Genomic DNA, 24,882 nt, shown 5'->3' with positions numbered 1-24,882 from the left:
GGGGAGGGCAGGGCGGGGCAGCAGGAGTGTCTACAAGAATATCTAAATCTCTTTTGTATCCCCAGCATCTAATGCAGTGCCAGACACATAGCAGAGACTTAATAAATGTTGGCTCAGCTTTTATTCATATTACTTAAATGTCTCCAAGCATTAGGTTCCCCATCTATAAACAGAGATAAAAATACCTAGTAGGAGCCTCACATGCAATAATGCATATGAAAGTGCTCTGATAAAGATCAGATCTCACTGACTAGTAGTAGGAAATCCACGCATCCATTTGTGAAAGAGCTAGTATATAAATAAGGAAAGACAGCAGGATGCTAAGAGCATCCGATTCAATTCAGGAAGTCATTACAGAAGAGAGTCAGTCGCTGGGGATCTAAATCATGTTTTTAACATGGCCTTGAGGTAGTCCGGTTTGGGACAGTACATAATTCAGTGCCCAAATTTAAGAGGGCACTATTTTTTTTTTTAAAGATTTTATTTTATTTATTCGACAGAGATAGTAGGAAATCCACGCATCCATTTGTGAAAGAGCTAGTATATAAATAAGGAAAGACAGCAGGATGCTAAGAGCATCCGATTCAATTCAGGAAGTCATTACAGAAGAGAGTCAGTCGCTGGGGATCTAAATCATGTTTTTAACATGGCCTTGAGGTAGTCCGGTTTGGGACAGTACATAATTCAGTGCCCAAATTTAAGAGGGCACTATTAACATTTACCCTGGGACAAAAGCTTCAGCTAGGACTCTTGCAGGCAAACAGAATACATGGTCACCCCACGTCCTACACGGGGCTCTGGAGCCAGACTGCCTGCAGGCAAATCCAGATCCACACTTAGAGTGCTGAGACTTGGGGCCGTTATTTAACCCCCTCTGTCTTGGTTTCCTCTTCTGTAAAATAGGGATAACATACCCCCCCCGCCACCACCCCCAACGCTGATGTTAGGATCAGATGATTACACATGCAGCATTCAGAACAGCGCCTGGAACACACTAAGAGGTCAGCAGAAGTTAGTGCTCATGACACATCAGAGCCAGCCATACTCTACATTCTCACGAATTCTCAGCACAGAACTTCTAGTGTTTTCCCACAAGCCCAGCCAAAAGGCAAAGGGCTGGCATGGCTTAGTACCAGTAAAAGAAACCTCTTGGAGGGGTTCAATCTTTTCACCGATACCTGCTTTCTCATACCCCTCTTTCGGCTTTCCCATCCCCGCCCTTGAGCTCACTGTGGAACGTGGAGCTGCGGTGCCAGCCTGGGCTCCTACAGTGCTTGGTCATGAAACAGAGCCAAACCCTTTGTTATTAGAGCAGGAGACAGGATGACTGGAAGATTAACTCCCTAAAGCAGCAGTCTCTGCAGTGAGTGCCACTGTGTCCAGCTGATAGAGGGGGTGATAGTTTCCTTCTAATTTTAAACTTTGGTCCACTAAAATTGTAATGTGCTCGCGTCATTTTAAGACGCAAGCTGCACAAACACGTTTCTGGGTCGATGAACTCCGGTCACCTTCTGTCCTAAATGAAACCCAAGTTATTACATCTCAACAGAGAGATGTTACAAGTACAAACTCAACTCCTTTCTGCTGAGCTTGGAATAATGATAATGATTATGCTATTTGTACAGATTATAAAAATATTAGCTACAGCAATTAATACTGATTCAGTGCACATGCCGTGCCAGGCACTGTTTGAAGCGCATCCTGGGCATGTGAGCGCCAACAAGTCTACGAAGTGGGGACTGTTACGATCCCCATTTACAGATGAGAAAAAGAAAGCATCGAGAGGTGAAGGGAAGACAAAACTCTGGCAGTCTGACTTGAGTGCACACTCTTGAACACAAACTTGGCTCCCTCTTGAGCGGGAAAGCCAACACCCCCTGTTGCATGGCAGGAGCCGTCCTGGGATCCTGCGTTACTGGAGAGAACAAGCCCTCTACTTGTCTGTATGCTTGCTGCGCCCTCTGTGCCAAAAGCCTGCGTCTCCTTTGTCTGCCTGGTGAACTCCTACACATCCCACACCACCCGGCTCTCTTCCAGCCCCCAGGAATGGCAGGCTCCCAAGGCAAACTGAGATTTCAGGGTGGCAGCTATTCAGCAACTGTTAAATTTGGTTAGGCACTGATGTTTAAACAGTATGAGCTGTACAAAGGGATTCAAAGCAGGTCTTCTTTTCAGAGTAAGCTCCTAGGGTTAACGGAAGATATGATTTGACTGACAAGGCTGTGACTGCATTTACCTAAGACTACATTAGACACGATGCTGCGCTGTTTGCACAGGGCTGCAGCTCACAGCTTCACACAGATCAACCCCGTGCATTTCAGGAGAGGCAGGCTGTTAGTTTTCTTCAACTCCGTTTACTACATAGACTTGGAAGCACCTGCCACCAGGACTATCCACTCCCTTCTAGCACCACGAGCCCCCCTCCCTGGCCCCAGACACACGGGAAGCTGGGTGTAAGGCTGCGGTGTGGCACCCCGGTCCCACCAGCCATCTTACTTGTTAATGTTGCTGCCTTCTTTGAGTCGCTCTCCTGCGGCTCCTGTTTTGGACACTCTTTCGCTACCTGCCAGGTCCACCAGGCTGACCTTACTGACCTTCTCTCCCGAGTTCTGGGTGCAGGGAATAAGAGAGAAACAATACACGTGAGTGCAAGGGCACACGTCTACGCCGATGTCGGCGTGGTAACTCAGGGCAGCCGGAGCAGCCCTGCCCCCTCAACAGGGCAGGGGAGGAGCTCTGGACTCGCGATTTCATGGTCAAATTCATTTTTTTAATTTTTTACTTTTATAAAGTTTTATTCATTTAAGTCATCTCTACACCCAACGTGGGGTTCGAACTCATGACCCTGAGATTAAGAGTCGCATGCTCGTCTACATGAGCCAGCCAGGCGCCCCATCACAGTCAAATTTAAACTGGTGAGTGAATACGACGTTTGTTTTGTAGCTGGGGAGCAGGCGTGCTCAGCTTTCCAGAATATGGTCAGAAAGCGGGAGATTTCCTGTGTCTTTGAGGAAACACTTGAGGATTCCTGCATATTCAGGTCAAATTCCTCTTTTTTTTTTTTCTATGTTGGCTAAATTGAATATTTTTAATGTTTTTTTATTATATTATGTTAGTCACCATACAGTACGTCCCCGGTTTCCAATGTAAAGTTCGATGATTCATTAGTTGCGTATAACACCCAGTGCACCATGCAATACGTGCCATCCTTACTACCCATCACCAGTCTATCCCACTCCCCCCACCCCGCTGAAGCCCTCAGTTTGTTTCTCATAGTCCATAGTCTCTCATGCTTCATTCCACCTTCTGATTACCGCCCCCCCTTTTGAAAAAGTCTTCTTTAGGCTAAATGTTGTGGTTTCCTCTTTAATAGCTCTTAATGGCTATGAGGTAGACTCAGTTGTTTTTAAGGGAATTTCAGGATGAAAGGATACGTAGTAAAAGCCCTATGGTGACATCATTTTGCTCTTCGGGGAGTGTACACACGAAATCCAATTTTTTTAAAAAAAGTTATATATAAAGGAAGACCTAATAAATTGCAGGATTTAAGTAAAGTAGCTTAACTAGTCAGCAGCAAAGCCAGCATAAAATTCTCAGTCACCGAATCCAACCCGGAAACCCTCCACTCCTGCGGGATATTTGCGTTCTTTTACTGCCACCGAAGGCCCTCACCCCAGACTGCAGGTCATAAAGTGTCTGCGTGATTATGATGTTGAACACAGCATGGGAGCGGCTGCTTTCCTCATTCATGTTGGTCGCAGCTACCGTCCGAGACTTATTTCCCTCAGACATCAATGACTCAATATCCTAGGGGCAAAGCATAAGGAACACGTTATAAGCACAAACACAGGAACGCAGTCCTGCCCACCAGGTGCACAGATTAATCACAATCCCAGGGACGCGCTTGGCACCGCCCTTCCGTAGGAACCTACTCCCCGACCGCCTTCCGTGGGGCACGGGGTGAGCCTCCACCTCTCTCACCACCTTCTATAATATGAAATGCTTCCCATTCTGGCCATCCTGCAATTGTCCCCCTTTCTCTGTTTAGCGCTTCTTTTTCCCTTTGCAAGTTCCTGGGGGGAGAAAAGAGCTAATGTTTAGGGAGCACTCCGGATACTCAGTAATGGGAGGACATTCTGTGATTCTAACCCTCTTGTGCTTAACGACTCCGCAGGGCTCTCGAGGGCTTGTGTATGTGGCCCCGTCGGCAGGGAATGCTCCTTATTCATCTTTGAACACCTGGAACCCACGGGCTCTTACACAATGTTAGATGCGTGAACTTTACAAAACAAGTATTCCCCTAATGTTACCCACAGAACACTGACATTCACGCGCTCAAGTAACTTTTCCCACATCTAGTAAAAGGCAGAGTGGGGATGCAAATCACAAACTCCTTGGCTCTAATAAGGGACTGGATGAGGTGAACACTGACCCCGACCACACTGAGCTGTGAAGCACGCACCTGAGCAAAGGTGCTGACTTTTAGCACCTTTACGCCAAGAGGTTTCCCTTCATTTCAGAATCTAGATGGTGCTTTTAAAGTGATGACTGCAATCTATTTCTCATTTGAGTGATACTAAAGATGGCTTCATCTAAATGGCTGGAGTGAGGTAGCTCACAGATTAATTTTCGTCATACTCGGGATGGTGGGACGGCCACAAGCCCCAGACAGCACATCTAGGCACAGTACACCTTTGCTCACTCTTCTGCCGGCATTCTCCAGCAACACAGGGCGGGCCGTTTTAGGGTTTCCAAAGCAGTGACAACAGAAGTAAGGCTAGAACATCAAGTCAGGATGGAAGAAGGCATACAAGTCAAGGAGCAGGAAAAGGAGACAGGTCAGGAATGCAGACAGGAGTGATTCAGAAAAATAGAACCAGAAGACTGAAAAGTAATGGAAAAGAGCCCAGGAGACCCTGTCAGCGGGAAGGGAATGAATGAATCACCCAATGCTGCTTGTGTGTGTCCAGGTTCGTCTAGAAGGACATCACTGACAACCCTGGGGAGCAGAGTTCAACAAGGTGGGATGAAGGAAAACAGTCCACAATTCACACTGCTGAGCCCCTTGGCCACATGGTCACACCTTCACACAAAGCAGGATGAAGTCCTTTCTTTCCGTGCAGGATGTGTTGCTACTGGGTTTCTGAGACCACACGTGGTACCAATATACTACAAAGCACTCACATACAAACACATTCAATATTACCTACGTGTTTCCATTTACTGCCGGTTTTTTAATGACATTTTTTTTTAATGACACTTACCTCAAAACTAGTGACAGCCAGCTGGGACAAACCGTCTACATATGGTCCCAAAACTTTATGCTCTCGAACTTTCAGAGACTGTCTATTCCTTTGGGAGGAAGGAAAAAGGAATGAATGAATCAGACCAAACTGGGAAGCTTTTCTTTCTTTTCGAAGTACTCAGAAACTAAGGTTGCAATTTTTTTAATGATCAAAAAATATTCTAAAAGCTACTTATTTGGATTAGGGAAACAGCATTCCTTATGGGTATAAAAGACTCTGATATCTATTTAGAGTAACTTACTATTTAAAAAATTCTATTTCTACTCCCAAACTAAACAGCCAGCACACAGAATTTGAGGGTAGGCTAACTTGCTTGCTTTAGGAGACAGAACTTCAGTTTTACACAGGAGGAAAAAAAAGAAAGAAAGAAAGTAAACAAAGCAAAGAACATACCAGAATTGATTTTAACATTAACACTATTTCAGACATAAACACATTCCCAGTTTCAGTAAATCATGTCTTAAAGTTCTTTTTTTTTTTTTTTAAGATTTTATTTATTTATTTGACAGAGATAGAGACAGCCAGCGAGAGAGGGAACACAAGCAGGGGGAGTGGGAGAGGAAGAAGCAGGCTCATAGTGGAGGAGCCTGATGTGGGGCTCGATCCCAGAACGCCGGGATCACGCCCTGAGCCGAAGGCAGAAGCTTAACCGCTGTGCCACCCAGGCGCCCCATGTCTTAAAGTTCTGATCAAGTAGTGAATAATATTAAAGTGCTTTAATTTGCTTTTTTAAGGCTGGACTGATTTATGCTGCTTCTCTGCTGACAGTTTGACACAGAAAGTGACAGAGCAGTAGAGCAGTTATTTGCAGAGTTACTGATATTTATCCTATATTTAGAATCAGCTCTAAATTCTTCACCATTGCTGGTGAAGACTTGAAGACCTTTTCGAATTTTTAAATAACCAACCTGGTCTGAGACCCATTTAAAGCTTATCAACAGATTACTGAAATTAAAAGCAAATCTGTATATACTATGAGCATATTGCATTCATCACCTTTTCCATTGCACCAGATATTAATCACCTTTCAAATCAAGTGTCAATCTTAGGCAGCACTCACGTGTGGAAAAAGGGAGCTAAGAATCACTGAGTGCTTCCCAAAGTCGTGGCACTGTTCCCTGAGGACTTCTTAGTTAGCCCATTTAATCTTACAGCAACCTACAGTTTTTCTGCCTTTACAGATGAAGAATTCAATGTGACAATGAGCATTTCTGTGCACTCTAAACTGGGGCAGATCAAATGCACATCTTCAAGAGAGCTAGCGGGATGCACAGGGGTCTGAGACTCTACTCACTCGGCTTGCACAACCAGAGATTCTTGTATGCTATTCTGGAGCAAGAAAAGTCATCCAGCACAGTATCGAGTGCTTGTGATGGTGTCTAACATAGGGCATTCCTGAACACTGCTGGTGGGCTGTGAACTGGTACGAGTCCTTTGGAAGACAGTTTGGTAGGACCTCCTAAAGCCAAAGATTTAGTATCTTGTTGCCCACAAGTCCACCCCAGACGTATTCCCTAGGAACTCCTACATTTGCACACCCGGAGAAGTGTGCGAGAATGCTCAGCCAGCGCTGTAGCAGTAGAAAGTGGAAACCACACAAGTGACAGGAGATGAGACAGACTNCTATATTTAGAATCAGCTCTAAATTCTTCACCATTGCTGGTGAAGACTTGAAGACCTTTTCGAATTTTTAAATAACCAACCTGGTCTGAGACCCATTTAAAGCTTATCAACAGATTACTGAAATTAAAAGCAAATCTGTATATACTATGAGCATATTGCATTCATCACCTTTTCCATTGCACCAGATATTAATCACCTTTCAAATCAAGTGTCAATCTTAGGCAGCACTCACGTGTGGAAAAAGGGAGCTAAGAATCACTGAGTGCTTCCCAAAGTCGTGGCACTGTTCCCTGAGGACTTCTTAGTTAGCCCATTTAATCTTACAGCAACCTACAGTTTTTCTGCCTTTACAGATGAAGAATTCAATGTGACAATGAGCATTTCTGTGCACTCTAAACTGGGGCAGATCAAATGCACATCTTCAAGAGAGCTAGCGGGATGCACAGGGGTCTGAGACTCTACTCACTCGGCTTGCACAGCCAGAGATTCTTGTATGCTATTCTGGAGCGAGAAAAGTCATCCAGCACAGTATCGAGTGCTTGTGATGGTGTCTAACATAGGGCATTCCTGAACACTGCTGGTGGGCTGTGAACTGGTACGAGTCCTTTGGAAGACAGTTTGGTAGGACCTCCTAAAGCCAAAGATTCAGTATCTTGTTGCCCACAAGTCCACCCCAGACGTATTCCCTAGGAACTCCTACATTTGTACACCCGGAGAAGTGTGCGAGAATGCTCAGCCAGCGCTGTAGCAGTAGAAAGTGGAAACCACACAAGTGACAGGAGATGAGACAGACTATGGTATAATCATACAACAAAATACCGAGAAGCAGTAAAAATGAATGCATTATTACCTCCTGTATCAGAATGAATCAATCATTAAGAGGAAAACAACAAGTCAACAAAGGACATATATACTATGATGTCCCTCACACAAAATTTAAAATTGTGCAAAATTATGTGTAAACTCTAAGGAGGATGAAGATAATGAGAAACATAAAATTCATCATTGTAGTTAACCTTGGGGAGGGGTAGGGAATGGAATGGAATCCAAGAAAATCATAAGAGCGTTCAAAAATATTGGTCATGTTCCATTATTAAGCCAAATGGTAAGTACGATAGTCAATTTTGTTATTCTTTATATCTTACATGTATTATAAATGTTCTTTCATATGCAAATAGTTAATAACTTTAAAGTCAATATAAGCATTTCCCCCTGATTGGTTTACTTCCTTGTCACTGACAATTCTGATCTTATGATGATACCCTGGATTACACAGCTGTTTAAAAATAATTCAGGGCACCGAACTGTATTTAGAGAATGACCTCAACACANCTATGAGCATATTGCATTCATCACCTTTTCCATTGCACCAGATATTAATCACCTTTCAAATCAAGTGTCAATCTTAGGCAGCACTCACGTGTGGAAAAAGGGAGCTAAGAATCACTGAGTGCTTCCCAAAGTCGTGGCACTGTTCCCTGAGGACTTCTTAGTTAGCCCATTTAATCTTACAGCAACCTACAGTTTTTCTGCCTTTACGGATGAAGAATTCAATGTGACAATGAGCATTTCTGTGCACTCTAAACTGGGGCAGATCAAATGCACATCTTCAAGAGAGCTAGCGGGATGCACAGGGGTCTGAGACTCTACTCACTCGGCTTGCACAGCCAGAGATTCTTGTATGCTATTCTGGAGCGAGAAAAGTCATCCAGCACAGTATCGAGTGCTTGTGATGGTGTCTAACATAGGGCATTCCTGAACACTGCTGGTGGGCTGTGAACTGGTACGAGTCCTTTGGAAGACAGTTTGGTAGGACCTCCTAAAGCCAAAGATTCAGTATCTTGTTGCCCACAAGTCCACCCCAGACGTATTCCCTAGGAACTCCTACATTTGTACACCCGGAGAAGTGTGCGAGAATGCTCAGCCAGCGCTGTAGCAGTAGAAAGTGGAAACCACACAAGTGACAGGAGATGAGACAGACTATGGTATAATCATACAACAAAATACCGAGAAGCAGTAAAAATGAATGCATTATTACCTCCTGTATCAGAATGAATCAATCATTAAGAGGAAAACAACAAGTCAACAAAGGACATATATACTATGATGTCCCTCACACAAAATTTAAAATTGTGCAAAATTATGTGTAAACTCTAAGGAGGATGAAGATAATGAGAAACATAAAATTCATCATTGTAGTTAACCTTGGGGAGGGGTAGGGAATGGAATGGAATCCAAGAAAATCATAAGAGCGTTCAAAAATATTGGTCATGTTCCATTATTAAGCCAAATGGTAAGCACGATAGTCAATTTTGTTATTCTTTATATCTTACATGTATTATAAATGTTCTTTCATATGCAAATAGTTAATAACTTTAAAGTCAATATAAGCATTTCCCCCTGATTGGTTTACTTCCTTGTCACTGACAATTCTGATCTTATGATGATACCCTGGATTACACAGCTGTTTAAAAATAATTCAGGGCACCGAACTGTATTTAGAGAATGACCTCAACACATAACCCCCCCCCCCACTTGAAACACAGGATCAAAATGCACCAAAGTACTAACAATGGTTACTTTTGAGTGGTGGGATTATAGGTCATTTTTATTTCTTCTTACACTTTGCCTATTTCCTAAATTTTCTATGACTATTATTTTTAAATCAGCAAAAAACTTTTTTAATTAAAAAAAAGTAAATGGCCTTCTCCCTCTATGAATCAAATTCATCCAGTTTTTATCACCTAGTTTTTAAAAAATATCCATGCTTGGGGTTCCCCTTGGGTCCACTGAATCATGGTCTCTATGGGTGGGGCTCAGGCCAGCGGTATCCTAAAAAAGCCCCCCAACATGATTCCAGTGCACAGCCCAGGAAGAGAATGCTTGTCCAGGCTGGGTTGTTTCAACCTTTCCAGCACTTACCTCCAATTTAGAGCTGCTGCCTTCCAACATGAATTTTTATGAACTCAATTTTTATGNCTCAATTTTTATAAACAAGCAACGGTAGCAAAAATAACACCAATAGTAAAAACATCTTTCTAAATGGGATACACAAGCAACTTTATACACGAATACAGGATAAAGTATGTGCACTGGGTATACCAGCAGGCTCTGAGAAGCAGAGACTTTCTCAGTGAGTGAACTGAAACCACAGTAGTGACCAAATAAATATATTCGCTTGCAGTTTTAACTTAAGGATCATTTGCAATTATTACTCCCAGAACAAGCTTAATTTCAACCACTAACTTACCCTTTGGGGTCCAAAAGATCCCGAACTTTCTCATTATAAATTTCCATATAGGATACTTCGACTTTAAAGGTCTGTGACTCATTTTGCTCTAGAGAGATCCTTTTAAATAAAGCACAGCAGAGCCTTGGAATAAGGCCCAGCTGCTCAGCACTGCCCATCATGGAGAAGGATTTTCCTGAACCTGAAGAGCAAGCAGAAAGGAAGGGGGACAACAGAGGGTGTGAAACATAACGCTTCCACAGGACGAGTTTTCTACATTCATCCGCCAGGGTCACAGAACAGAGGCGGCAAACGTAGCCCTCAAGCCCATGCCCCTGGTCAGCAAGGCTACTATTCTTTCCGTAATGCTCACAGCCTCCAGTCTGACAGAGGGATGCCTACAAATAGAGCCACTATGAATATATCATCTTGAAAAGTATGTATCATGAATATCAACCATACATTATCGATGGACGTTGACAGTACTTTACCCCCCAAATATTTTACGTTTGTGAAAATGCTTTGATACGTATTCTCTTGTCTGAGCCTCGTCGCTGTCCTGTGATGTGACAACAGGCAGAACTGGTGGGACTTTTCTAACTTTCTTGCTGACGCAGTGTTAATGGCTGAGCCGCTAGCGAGCTTCTGCTCTCCGTGTTCCCAGCACCTGCCCCACAGTCTCATTTTAATAATCCATCAGCACTCTTGTGTCCCAGGGAAGGTCCTCTGCATAGGATGATACCAAGAGTTGTTCCATAGCTTTTTACTATAACCTTTATACTGTGAAACTGGTAATTATTTTTCTAGTTCAAATACAGGTTAAAACTATAATTTAGGAAAATAACACTTAATAGTTTGAAACTAGCTTTGCTCAATTACTCAATTATCAAAATTGTCGAACCTTCAAAAAGAGGGTTACTTTTGATCATCTAATTCAGTGAAACCCACAAAGTCAGAAGCATGTTTCCGTCAATTTCCAAAGCATTTTCTATTTCTAGACTTCAAGAAATGCATATTTAATGTCCTTGACTATAAATAAAAGCAGCTACTTACCTGTCTGTCCATATGCAAAAATACAAGCATTATACCCCTGAAAGGCTTTTTCAAGAATCCCTTCCCCAAGGCACTTGAAAACCACTTCTTGACCTAAAAACCAAAACAAAAAATAAAAAACTATAAAAGAAGAGAGAACGGTTCTTCTTGACATATTTGGGTTAATAACTGAGTCCCAGTTAGTAACAACATTCAATCCAAAGACGTTAAAAGTGTACCGCGTGCCTACTATGTGTAGGGCTATGTGTTAAGAGCTCAGTTCTTGGATTAGTTCATGATTCCACGATTCGTTCCCTCTCAGACACTTCTCTAGGCATTAAAGTTTCCTTTCCATTGTCAGTGGGCCACACAGAAGCATTGTTTAAATTCTGTTTAGCTTCTTCTCATGAGTTGATATTAAAATATCATTAAACATAATGGTCTTATCTCCCCATCTGGATTCTGAGCTTGCAATGAGCAGGAACCTTGTCAGATCCATCTTGGTACACGTATGCACCTAGCACAATGCTAAGTTCATGCCAAATGCTCAGAAACCGTTCACTGCTGGTGGAGGTGCTGTGTGGAGCACAGGCACCTCTCCCCAGNGTTCAAAAATATTGGTCATGTTCCATTATTAAGCCAAATGGTAAGCACGATAGTCAATTTTGTTATTCTTTATATCTTACATGTATTATAAATGTTCTTTCATATGCAAATAGTTAATAACTTTAAAGTCAATATAAGCATTTCCCCCTGATTGGTTTACTTCCTTGTCACTGACAATTCTGATCTTATGATGATACCCTGGATTACACAGCTGTTTAAAAATAATTCAGGGCACCGAACTGTATTTAGAGAATGACCTCAACACATAACCCCCCCCCCCACTTGAAACACAGGATCAAAATGCACCAAAGTACTAACAATGGTTACTTTTGAGTGGTGGGATTATAGGTCATTTTTATTTCTTCTTACACTTTGCCTATTTCCTAAATTTTCTATGACTATTATTTTTAAATCAGCAAAAAACTTTTTTAATTAAAAAAAAGTAAATGGCCTTCTCCCTCTATGAATCAAATTCATCCAGTTTTTATCACCTAGTTTTTAAAAAATATCCATGCTTGGGGTTCCCCTTGGGTCCACTGAATCATGGTCTCTATGGGTGGGGCTCAGGCCAGCGGTATCCTAAAAAAGCCCCCCAACATGATTCCAGTGCACAGCCCAGGAAGAGAATGCTTGTCCAGGCTGGGTTGTTTCAACCTTTCCAGCACTTACCTCCAATTTAGAGCTGCTGCCTTCCAACATGAATTTTTATGAACTCAATTTTTATGAACAAGCAACGGTAGCAAAAATAACACCAATAGTAAAAACATCTTTCTAAATGGGATACACAAGCAACTTTATACACGAATACAGGATAAAGTATGTGCACTGGGTATACCAGCAGGCTCTGAGAAGCAGAGACTTTCTCAGTGAGTGAACTGAAACCACAGTAGTGACCAAATAAATATATTCGCTTGCAGTTTTAACTTAAGGATCATTTGCAATTATTACTCCCAGAACAAGCTTAATTTCAACCACTAACTTACCCTTTGGGGTCCAAAAGATCCCGAACTTTCTCATTATAAATTTCCATATAGGATACTTCGACTTTAAAGGTCTGTGACTCATTTTGCTCTAGAGAGATCCTTTTAAATAAAGCACAGCAGAGCCTTGGAATAAGGCCCAGCTGCTCAGCACTGCCCATCATGGAGAAGGATTTTCCTGAACCTGAAGAGCAAGCAGAAAGGAAGGGGGACAACAGAGGGTGTGAAACATAACGCTTCCACAGGACGAGTTTTCTACATTCATCCGCCAGGGTCACAGAACAGAGGCGGCAAACGTAGCCCTCAAGCCCATGCCCCTGGTCAGCAAGGCTACTATTCTTTCCGTAATGCTCACAGCCTCCAGTCTGACAGAGGGATGCCTACAAATAGAGCCACTATGAATATATCATCTTGAAAAGTATGTATCATGAATATCAACCATACATTATCGATGGACATTGACAGTACTTTACCCCCCAAATATTTTACGTTTGTGAAAATGCTTTGATACATATTCTCTTGTCTGAGCCTCGTCGCTGTCCTGTGATGTGACAACAGGCAGAACTGGTGGGACTTTTCTAACTTTCTTGCTGACGCAGTGTTAATGGCTGAGCCGCTAGCGAGCTTCTGCTCTCCGTGTTCCCAGCACCTGCCCCACAGTCTCATTTTAATAATCCATCAGCACTCTTGTGTCCCAGGGAAGGTCCTCTGCATAGGATGATACCAAGAGTTGTTCCATAGCTTTTTACTATAACCTTTATACTGTGAAACTGGTAATTATTTTTCTAGTTCAAATACAGGTTAAAACTATAATTTAGGAAAATAACACTTAATAGTTTGAAACTAGCTTTGCTCAATTACTCAATTATCAAAATTGTCGAACCTTCAAAAAGAGGGTTACTTTTGATCATCTAATTCAGTGAAACCCACAAAGTCAGAAGCATGTTTCCGTCAATTTCCAAAGCATTTTCTATTTCTAGACTTCAAGAAATGCATATTTAATGTCCTTGACTATAAATAAAAGCAGCTACTTACCTGTCTGTCCATATGCAAAAATACAAGCATTATACCCCTGAAAGGCTTTTTCAAGAATCCCTTCCCCAAGGCACTTGAAAACCACTTCTTGACCTAAAAACCAAAACAAAAAATAAAAAACTATAAAAGAAGAGAGAACGGTTCTTCTTGACATATTTGGGTTAATAACTGAGTCCCAGTTAGTAACAACATTCAATCCAAAGACGTTAAAAGTGTACCGCGTGCCTACTATGTGTAGGGCTATGTGTTAAGAGCTCAGTTCTTGGATTAGTTCATGATTCCACGATTCGTTCCCTCTCAGACACTTCTCTAGGCATTAAAGTTTCCTTTCCATTGTCAGTGGGCCACACAGAAGCATTGTTTAAATTCTGTTTAGCTTCTTCTCATGAGTTGATATTAAAATATCATTAAACATAATGGTCTTATCTCCCCATCTGGATTCTGAGCTTGCAATGAGCAGGAACCTTGTCAGATCCATCTTGGTACACGTATGCACCTAGCACAATGCTAAGTTCATGCCAAGTGCTCAGAAACCGTTCACTGCTGGTGCAGGTGCTGTGTGGAGCACAGGCACCTCTCCCTGGTGTTCCCATCCTGGGTTTGAGGACAGGTTCTCTCCTGTGAGCCTGTCCAGAGCTCCCTGCAGCTCATAGGGGTCTTTGGTCATGTCCTTTACAGCCAGCAGCATCCAGCTGAAGAGTAAAGGGATGAATATATATATATATATATATATATATATATTTTAAGTAGGTTCCATGCCCAATGTGGAGCCCGAACCCACAACCCCGAGATCAAGACCTGAGCTGAGATCAAGAGTCACCACCCAACCGACTGAACCATCCAGGTGCCCCTGGTGTGAAAAATCTTTTTAAACAGTTAAGGTGGCATTTACTACCCTTTGAAATTCCTGACTTTCTAACATTCATTCCCCATCATTAAGAGAATTAAAATGATATTCTCCTTCCTCTATGTTCTCATGGTCCTGAACCTTCATGATTACAGTATTTGCCAAAACTACTGGTTTAAGTACCTCTTCCTTCCACTGGAATGAGAACTCCCTGACTTATGTCAGAGACTATAATCTGTTTACCTTTGTAATCCTCGGGCCTAGCACAAAATGCTTAATAAATGTTGAAAAAATGAGTCCACTGAATTTTTTTTTCATTTAATTTTTATGCCAATTCCTTTTACATTTGGAAATGATGCAACATAACATAAGCTTTTAGGTGTACTGTTTCCTTTATGCAAAGCTAGATCTGATTTTAGCAGCCCCTTGTTACACTGGGACATATGGCTGCACAACAGGACTCTTAATGTGTAAACTCGAAACAAGTAATATTTTCAACCATTAGGTTGGCAAAAAATAAAATGTTGGCAACAATATAGCTGGAGTGAGAAAATACAGGTATTTTCATAATCTGCTGGTGGGAGATTAAATAATTCAGCCACTTGAAGAAAACCTGACAGCACCTAGAAGAGAGAATTTGCCCACCCTGGAGACATTCCACAAGGCACTCCTGTATCAGAATGCTCACAGCAGCATTATTTTGATTCTCTAAGTTGGAATGAAGTTAAATGGCCATTGGGAAGGGAATAGAGAAGGAAAATGTGACTATTTTGTATGCCAGAATATTACAAACCATGTAAAAAAAAACCCAAAACAAATAGAACACACCTGTGTGTATAAACAATGCTAGAACTCAAAAACATGCCTGAGTTTAACAAAAATCATGTTCCAATACTATACATATAGTAAAAAACGTACGTCAAAGAGTGTGAGGGAAAGATCAATCAATGGGCACTAAAGTTAAAAAAAATGAACTGGAAGAAAAAAGTAACAGATTCACATAACCTTATTTCTCTAATTCTGACTTCTAACATCTAGCACAGAGCCTGGTACCTAAGAGGTAGTCAAAACATGTTGGCGTAATATGTGGATTTTTTAAAAGGGTGTAACCACTCCTAAATACACAGGAGTGTTTTTGTGTGAAGACTAGCTAAAGATGTGTGTGCACGCACGCACACGCATACGCTCTGCAAAGAATAAGGGAATGTCAAAATTATTACCCACTTCATCAGTACTTTCTTCTTGCACATTTTCTCAAAGCCTCTTCCTTATTCCACGTGTACTCCCCCAGGGCCCACACCCAAAGGCAGGCCTTAAATCTGGAGCAGAGCCCTGCAGTGTAGAATTCGGGGAGTTAAACCTGGCCTGCACTCCGGCTTGTGAGAACCGACCGTGGTCCTCAACCAGACACCCCGGGGGCTCTGAAGGCCCTGCTTTCTTGGCACCAGCAGACGAACAGAGCCATCCTCTTGGATCTTCCACCCTGGTTAACCAGCCCCTCAGGAAGGAGGTGAGGGTGGGAACAAGATGCTTTAAGACTTGGCCAAGTCAAACACCCTGCCCGTAATTCATGATTTCAACTCATATTTAGTGACTTGAAAAAAAGCAAGTGCTTGGGTTGAAGGACTCGACTGTGGGGAGCTCGACCATGGCCACGCAAGGGCCTGTGGCCACTTCGGAACATCTCTCTTCCTATGTTAGGTGGTGAGACGCAATGCTTCTGGCTTTTGCTCCTGAGGCTCAGTAGGATGGAAGTATGAGGAATTACTGACTCCATATTCTTTTATTTTTATTTTTTAAAAAGATTTATTTGAGAGAGTGAGAGAAAGCGAGTGGGGGAAGGGGTAGAGAGAGAGAATCTCAAGCAGACTCCCTGCTGAACGTGGAGCCCAATGTGAGGCTTGCTCTCACGATCCTGAGATCACGACCTGAGCCTAAACCAAGAGTCAGATGCTCAACTGACTGAGCCACCCAGGCGCCCCTCCATATTCTTTTAAAGGAAAATCAGAATGTTTCTTTCTCCTTGGTATGAAGCGTTTTTTTAACTAAAGATCATTAGTCAAAAAAACTAAAAATGAATGCTACAGAGCTACATGAAATAGGTTTATGACATGTCAAGCAAAAAAACCCACAAAACCTTCCAGGATAGGATACATATACTAAAATTGCACAAAAAATAAACCAAATGATTAAAGAATTCTCCAGGATATAAAAATAAATGAATAAATTGGTTTTGCCTATGTCTACATTATTACAAATACTAAAGAGGATATGAAGTAAACTTTTATTTTTTAAAAAATTTTATTTATTTGAGAGTGAAAGAGTACAAGTGGGGGTGGGATGCAGAGGGGCAGAGGGAGAGGCAAACTCCCCTCTGAGCAGGGAGCCTGACATGGGACTCGATCTCAGGGCCCTGAAATCATGACCCAAGCTGAAATCGGACACTTAACTGACTGAGCCACTCAGGCGCCCCGATAAATTAACCTTTTAAACTTGTATGTTTTTATTATTTGTGCAACTTAGAAGAAGAAGAGAATTAATTTTTATCAACTGCCCCACTAGCAATGCACTTTATATATTCTGTATCATTGAATCCTTGCAGTCCCCAGGGCCAGGAGGTCTGTAAGGCTGGGGCTCTAAAGGGGAGTCACTGGCCCAAGATCACACCGACAGTGAGTGGCAAGGCCTGGGTCTGTCTGTAGTGACTCTTGCTCACCCATCATCAGTGACTCACATCGGTGACACCAGGAATCAGTTACACCCACCTCTGGTCTTTGTCTGTTTTGTTTGTTTGTTTTTACAAACTCTAGATCTTACCACACTCCACTATTTTTTCCATTTTTTTCCCTACCACTGGATTGTTTCCTTTTTTTAAGATTTTATTTATTTATTAATGGGGGGAGGGGCAAAGGGAGAAGGAGAGAGAGAATCTCAAGCAGACTCCACACTTAGCACAGAGTCTGACGTGGGGCTCAGTCTCACGACCCTGAGATCATGACCTGAACCAAAATCAAGAGTCGTATGCCCAACTGACTGAGCCACCCAGGCATCCTGTGAGCTTTAAAAATAGGTGTTGTTTAATCTTAGAAGAGTCCCTGGCAAACTGTAGGCACTTTTATTTCCTAAGTTACTCCTATGTTGACATGGCTGTCTTCAGACTAAAGTATATTTCATTGGGGGCCCCTTTCCTCATTAGTGAGAACTAAGGCATCAAAATATTGTTTGTTGAACGTAAAAAGAAACATTTGGGGCACCTGGATGGCTCAGTTGGTAGAGCATGCAACTCTTGATCTTGGGGTTTTGAGTTTGAGTGCCACATTGGGTGTGGAGATCACTCAAAAATAAAAATCTTAAAAAAAAAAGATTTAATTGCATTAGAGTTTATACTTTGATCAAAGTATGACTGTTTTGAAATTCTAATGAGCCCCTAAAGACTACAGAACACTTGGTTACATAAGGCACTGGGGACAGATGTGAATAGACGTGTTAATGTGATATGTTATCTGCTAATTGAATAACTTTGACAAAAATGACAGCTTATACTTTTCCTGGCACCCATAGTAACCTCCTGGACATTAAAACAAAATATATGTGACAGAAAAAACCAAACTAGTCTCTCTGATTTCCATTAAATATACGCATATGCTTTTCAAAAAGTCAAGTTCTCTTAGTTAGATATTTACAGTTATGCTTGACAGAATATACTTCAGATTTATCATACTTAATAAAGTTTTAGTTATAAGTAGGAAAGGAAAAAATTCTGGGAAACACAAACTAGAATATGAAAAAGTAGCAATTACATTGTGTTTCTGGAAAGAATTCGTCTCCTTCCCATCCTTAAATAACTATCTTGAAGCACAGTTTATAAAAGGGTAAACACAAAAAACTATCGTTAAGTTCATGTATCTTTACAATTCAAAGTAAGACTGGATTCCAGAGAGAGTGCAATACATTTTATCACTATGGCTTCATGTCTCAAGGGAAATTTATTCTCTTCTAAGATAAGAAATAATGAACGCTTTGCCACCTCTACAAAGTTATATCAACATTAATATTTTTTATAGCTGCTTAGCTTTCCATTATATGCTTAACTGATGCAATCTGTTCCCTATTATGAATATGTAGATTATTTCCTTTTTCTTTTTTCTGCAATATTTATCCTTACATATTTATCTCTGAGCTCTTTTCTATTCTTTACCAGGCAAAACTCCAAAACTCCAATTACTGTGCCCTCTAGCAATGCACCTTCAACAACATGGCTATTATCATTCTCCTTGGTTTTGTCTAAACTACAATTGTCCTTTCCTTTGTTGATTGTCCACTTGTGTTTATTCTTCAGTAAATCAATTATTTGGGTCCTACATTTCCTTTTACAAACTGATTGGTTTAGTCATTGATTTTTTTTTTTTTACTTAAAAATGCTCCTCATACATACATATATGTATTTTTTTAAGATTTATTTATTTATTTAAGTAATCTCTACACCCAATGTGGGGCTCGAACTCATAATCCTGAGATCAAGAGTCACATGCTCTTCTGACTGAGCCAGCCAGGTATACCAAAAATGCTTATCATACATTAAGGATATTAACCTTTGGTCTATTATACGTTGTAAATATTGTTACCTAATCTGTCATTTACTTTTTAGTCTCATGTTGGTTTTTGTCACACAAAAGCTTTTGGTTGTCCATATTCAAATCTTTCATCTTTTCCTTTGTGATTTTTACCTACGGTGTATGTTTATGCTTCCAAAATCCTCTGTATTAATATTACCCCAAATTACACAGGGATTCACCTGTATTTTCTTCTAGTTCTGTTGTTTTTATTGTTTATAGTTTTACTTTCAAACTTGAACTCTGCTCCTTACCAGCTGTGTGACCTTGGGCAAGTTCTGGGCTTCCTCATTAGTAAATCAGGAATAATAGTTGCTACCTTACTGGGTCACTGGTATGATTTAACAAGGCAAGACAGGTAAAGCACTTACCATAGTGCCTGACCAGTATGAGTCTAGAATATGTTTTAGTTAATATCCATTATCAATATCATCCCTCAAATCTTCAATCAACTATAATCAATTCTGGTATAGAGAAGGTAGTAAACATCTAATTATTTTTCTTAAAGGAGTTCCTTTATGTTTGCAACAATTCTGCGAGGTAATCCAATTTCAAAGATAAAAGAAAAGACACCTATTCTTAGGAAAAAAATTTTAAAGTAATCACTTACTTCTGATTCTCTAGATCCCCTAGTTCCCACTTCTAAAATTCTGACCAAATATAATGGTGGGGCACTCTTATACAGGAGAGAGAGAGAGAGCGTGCCAGCATATGGTGGTGGGGTGTTATGTTTTGTATGTATTGGGGTATGTGTGTGTGTACGTGTGTGTGTGTTTGGGGTATATATGGGGTTGTATGTGTGTTGGGCATACGTGTGTGTGTGTGTGTGTGTGTGTGTGTGTTGGGGTGTACATGTGGTGCATGTGTGTTGGGTTGTGTGGGGTATGTATGGGGATATGTGTGTGTGTGTGTGTGTGTTGGGGTTACATGTATGTCTGTGCGTGTGTATGTGTGTTATACTGGGGCTTGTGAGGAGAGAAAAAAAGAACAGTATTATTTGGAACAGGATATGCCAACCTATACTGTCCAGTGGAGAAAAATATTTACTTTTCTTTTCTAACATTATCTCAGAAGGGTACAGGGGGTAAAAACGAACATAATAAATCCTATCAATAAAACTGTGAACAGAAACATACTCTACAGATTTCCCCTTATTTTTCTAATCTGGTGCCTTTTGAGCTGTAGGACTCCCTGGCTGGGGATATATTTAATCAATGCTTTGGTTTGGGAACTTTCAAAGGCATCAATGGGATGGTAGGAAACGCCTGTAAAAAGCCCAGACTGTCAACCAAAGCCTCAAAATGCCTGTGGACTCTACCCGGCCTCCTGTCCTCAACACAGGAGGCTCTCTGTGAAACGCACATGAGGGCTACACTTCACTCTGTGATAGAGAGAAATCATTAAATATCAAGACCTTTACAGGGTCTGTTAAGGAGAATCTGGCTGATCCAAAAGACTGAGGCTTCCTGCTTTGTTTCTATTTTTTAAACACAGAAGTCCCTCTTTTATCAGCATAGGGAAAAAAACTGATTTGCCAACTGTTTTTTGAAGCTCATTATGCAAAAAACGGGGCTGTTCATGTTGGATGGTGGGAATCAGGGAACCCATAAAAGATGCAGTATTTTCACCTACATGTTTACTGCCCATAGCTCACTCTCAAAGAGAACGAGGCTCTGTCTAGGGGAATGAGCACCAGCCTGTAAGGGAAAGTTCAGAAGTCCCATTGGGAGCAGCAGGCTCGATGAGTATCTGCTTCTGTCCCAGACAAACTGAGCAAAGTCACGGCACCATCAAACCCAAGAGGCCAGTGGCTTTTCAGCAGGTGGTCCTTGTACACATGGCAGCTCCATGTGTCTGGTGCAGGGAATCCACAGGGCAAGCCTGACCTCACTTGTTAATAACCATGACTGAGAAGATGCCAATTTCCCCTGTGGGGTTTATGCTTAAAACCACCTATAACTATGGAGAAGTCTTAACACACAGGCATGCCCAAAGCCATCTGGAACACAGTATCACAACAGCAGAAAGGGCTCCTGTATGGAATTTCTGCAACCAAGGTTACACACCTGACCCACCCAACCCTAAGTTGCATGTAGAATACAGATCTGAGTGTCCACACTTGCACATTTGTCCCTACTGGGGACCACAGCAACGGATTCAAAGCTGTTACGTGTGTGCACTGGCAACTGAGTAACCAAGGTAATTCTCTCGCTAGAGCAGGGCCCAGACAGCAAAGCACAGAAGAGGACCAACCAGGGATGGAAGAGAAAATGCATGTACCAGTCATATGCCTAACATCTGACTACCAAAGAGGCACAGGTCAGTTACAGTGGGCTGTGTTCGAAGAAATGGGAAGGCATAACTCTTGTCTTATTCACCATCTACAAGGCAGTCACATACAGATCACGGCTGAATAAAACAGTTAGTATGGCAATCCAAGGCCAGACAGGACATATACATGGAATATTTCTCATCTTTCCAAAGCAGGAGCATGGAAAAGCATTCAAGATGTCAACACAATCGATGTTTTACCAGTGTAGAGTCTCCTGTTTTCCCTCTTTCCTATCTTAGGGTGANGACATATACATGGAATATTTCTCATCTTTCCAAAGCAGGAGCATGGAAAAGCATTCAAGATGTCAACACAATTGATACGTTTTACCAGTGTAGAGTCTCCTGTTTTCCCTCTTTCCTATCTTAGGGTGAAAAAAAAAATGTCTGAGCTCAGTATTTGTGATGTGGGACTCCTGGGTCTGCTTGTTTCTGAGGATGTTTTTCCACCTCTAAGCAGGGCTGACAGCCACAGCGATTTTGATGAGTCTGGGTTTGGCAGGTGGCCCAGGTCCGCATCAGAGCACCTGGACAGTGCAAGACCAGACAGGTTCTCCACACATACACGCAGTGGGGAGAAATGCCTACCGTGGACCAGGCATCAGCAAATCCCTCTCCCAAACAGGGCAACTCGGAAACTGTCCCATGTAGGGAAGTTAAACCTGGGTGATGCTAAATGACCCAAAACTACAGAGTTTGTATACAAAAATGAAGGCTTTCACGACTGACCTGGTGACACTGGATTTAAGTTTTAATCAACTACAGAAGTTTGCCACTAAGGGGCCTGGTAAAAGGATCCTAAGAAACTGGGCCAGGAGGGTCAAGGGAGAGTGCGGGACCATTTTCCACAGTGGCGTCCAAGGGCCATCAGTGCTGCGGTGTCTGGGAGTCTTGCTTGCAGCATGGCACAGGCTGACTCACCCAGATGGACGTTGCCACCCCAGCAACAGCACTGGGACGCGTCATGAGCTGGCAGGGAACCTTGGCTCCTTTTTTGTTGGCAAGTAAGGTGGCTGACTCACTGAGGAGAGGGTCAGATACTGGTGCCCAGGATGGAGGAAATAAGGAAGCCACGCGACCTGTGAGGATTCTCTGAGGCAGAATGTCTTTTGAGCTATTTTGTAGGGTGTTTTCACATAAAGCATCTGCTGGAAAAGTAAGTGTTCTTCATTTCTGTCTGATATGTTCTCTGTGGTACAGGAACCCGCCGGACCCAACACCCCTTCTGGACTGTGGGGAGCACAGTATTTACAGCACTCGAGGGGAGATTAAAACAAAGCCCAAACCAAACATAGGCATTCCGGACTCCAGAGAACATCTGACAGGAGGGAGAATGCTATTAGAATGATTCCTGGCCAGCTTCCAAGCCAGAGCACTGCAACGTGATTGCCAGACACAGCCGCTCTTTTGTGGGGGCAGAGAAGAGAGGACAGCCTGGGACTGCAGGAGAACCTATAACATCTTCATACGTGACTGTCACTGCCTCAAACCCACACTTAGGACTGCTTTTCAGCTCTCTCCCAGGGAGCAGTTTCCTTACCTGTAGAACGGGGACGGTCATCGTTTCTACGTGATCAGGTGTTCGGACAATTAAATGACCTACTGCAGGTGAAGGGATGAGCACAGGGCTGGGAACCCAGTGCTCCCAAGTCTGTTGTCTACTGTGATTCTTACCCACTTCTCTATACACCCTTCAGTAAGTTACAGGATGTCTCTGGGTGCCAATAAATAAGGAATAGATGGGGATGAAGAAAGGAAAGCCTGTGAGAAGGTGGGGCTGGGTGGGATTAAAAAATAGGAATAGAGGGGCACCTGTCTGGCTCTGCTGGGAGACCATGGGACTCTCGACCTCAGGGTCATGAGTTCAAGCCCCACACTGGGCATGAAGCCTACTTTAAATAAAATCGGAGTAGAGGTAAGAGAAAAAAGAAGCATGCATACACACACACACACGCATATACATTCATACCTATATATACACACAAACACATTCACATGTACACACACCCATAGTCACAATACACACTCACATGCACACGTACATATACACACCTGTAGTCGAATATATACACACTCACAACATACACACACGCACACACATATATACACATCACGTTTACACACACACATGCACACACTCACACACATGCACACACACACTCTCTCTTTTTTAAAAAAAAATCTAACAATATTAGCTTAGCTTATTTATTTCAGCNATACACACTCACAACATACACACACGCACACACATATATACACATCACGTTTACACACACACATGCACACACACACGCACACACACACTCTCTCTTTTTTAAAAAAAATCTAACAATATTAGCTTAGCTTATTTATTTCAGGAAAGTTTTTCTCACCAGTAAAGCTGGCCTAACCCAGAGAAAAGTCAAGGCCCCCCCATCTATGACCTCACTGGGCAAGGAAACGTCTCTCAGGAGTGCAGTGGTGTGAACTGAAACGGTCTCAATACGGGCACTTGGCACACTTTCCCAAACACAAATACAACCCCACATGAGTAAACTTGAAAGTAAATATCAAAGATTCTTGTGATACAAAAAAAGAAAAAAAGAAGAGAGAAAGAAAAGTTTTTCTTCACTGACCTCCACTTTTACCCAATTTTCTGAATTCGCCAACATTCTCTCCCATCTGTAAAACAGTACACTGAGGCTTGCCCACTGCACCCTACATCACCCCAGCTGGGAGGCTGTGCTCTGGACTCCCACCCACAGGGCTATGTTCTCACAAAGGATCAGCTGTGTTTGCTCCTAAACTGGTTTATGTCAATTGTACTTCTCTGTAATTACATAATTTCATTAACAAATGCAAAAAGAAGGCTGCTGATTCTAAGAAAAAAAAGTTGGATGCTTAGGGAACAACCTGATAAGGCTTAGTCACTAGAAGAATTGTCAAATTTGGTATGGGTAAGACAATTTGCAAAAAACTATAAAAGAAAAAGAAAAATCTAGAAGAACTCTGCATTCAGACTGTTTCTTATCTTTTAAGATGGCATGCATCATTTATAATGAATCTCCATTTCACCAAACTTTTCAAAGAATCAACCACTATTGCTTCTCCTAACTATAGGGAAAACATCTAAGGTTTGGATAAACCTAATAGCTAACAATTATTCTGTGAAAGGCACTTGCTGAGTGCTTCTTGTACACTTGAATAGGGAAAGAATGAACCAACCAACACAGTATGCTAAAACAAATATTTTGGAACTTTGCTAAAATATTGGTTCTATTTTGGCTAGTGCTGGTTTTTA

General features: G+C 41.9%; 1 protein-coding gene across 1 annotated transcript in view; it reads right to left on the bottom strand.

Moving 5' to 3' along the window:
- The window catches only part of KIF13A (kinesin family member 13A), a 200,266-nt gene that overhangs the window by 67,003 nt on the left and 108,381 nt on the right, over window positions 1-24,882 (bottom strand). The window contains exons 5-9 of the mRNA XM_034660191.1: window positions 13,812-13,904; window positions 12,780-12,960; window positions 5,265-5,352; window positions 3,673-3,807; window positions 2,497-2,609 (exon numbers count right to left, since the gene is read on the bottom strand). Of these exons, the coding sequence (XP_034516082.1) occupies window positions 2,497-2,609; window positions 3,673-3,807; window positions 5,265-5,352; window positions 12,780-12,960; window positions 13,812-13,904 (610 nt within the window). The remainder of the gene's footprint in view (window positions 1-2,496; window positions 2,610-3,672; window positions 3,808-5,264; window positions 5,353-12,779; window positions 12,961-13,811; window positions 13,905-24,882) is intronic.

Source organism: Ailuropoda melanoleuca, chromosome 5 (genome assembly GCF_002007445.2).
Source record: "Ailuropoda melanoleuca isolate Jingjing chromosome 5, ASM200744v2, whole genome shotgun sequence".
Classification (NCBI taxonomy): Eukaryota; Metazoa; Chordata; class Mammalia; order Carnivora; family Ursidae; genus Ailuropoda; species Ailuropoda melanoleuca.
The sequence above is the reverse complement of the archived record's forward strand: the minus strand, read 5'-3'. Positions and strand labels throughout refer to the sequence as shown.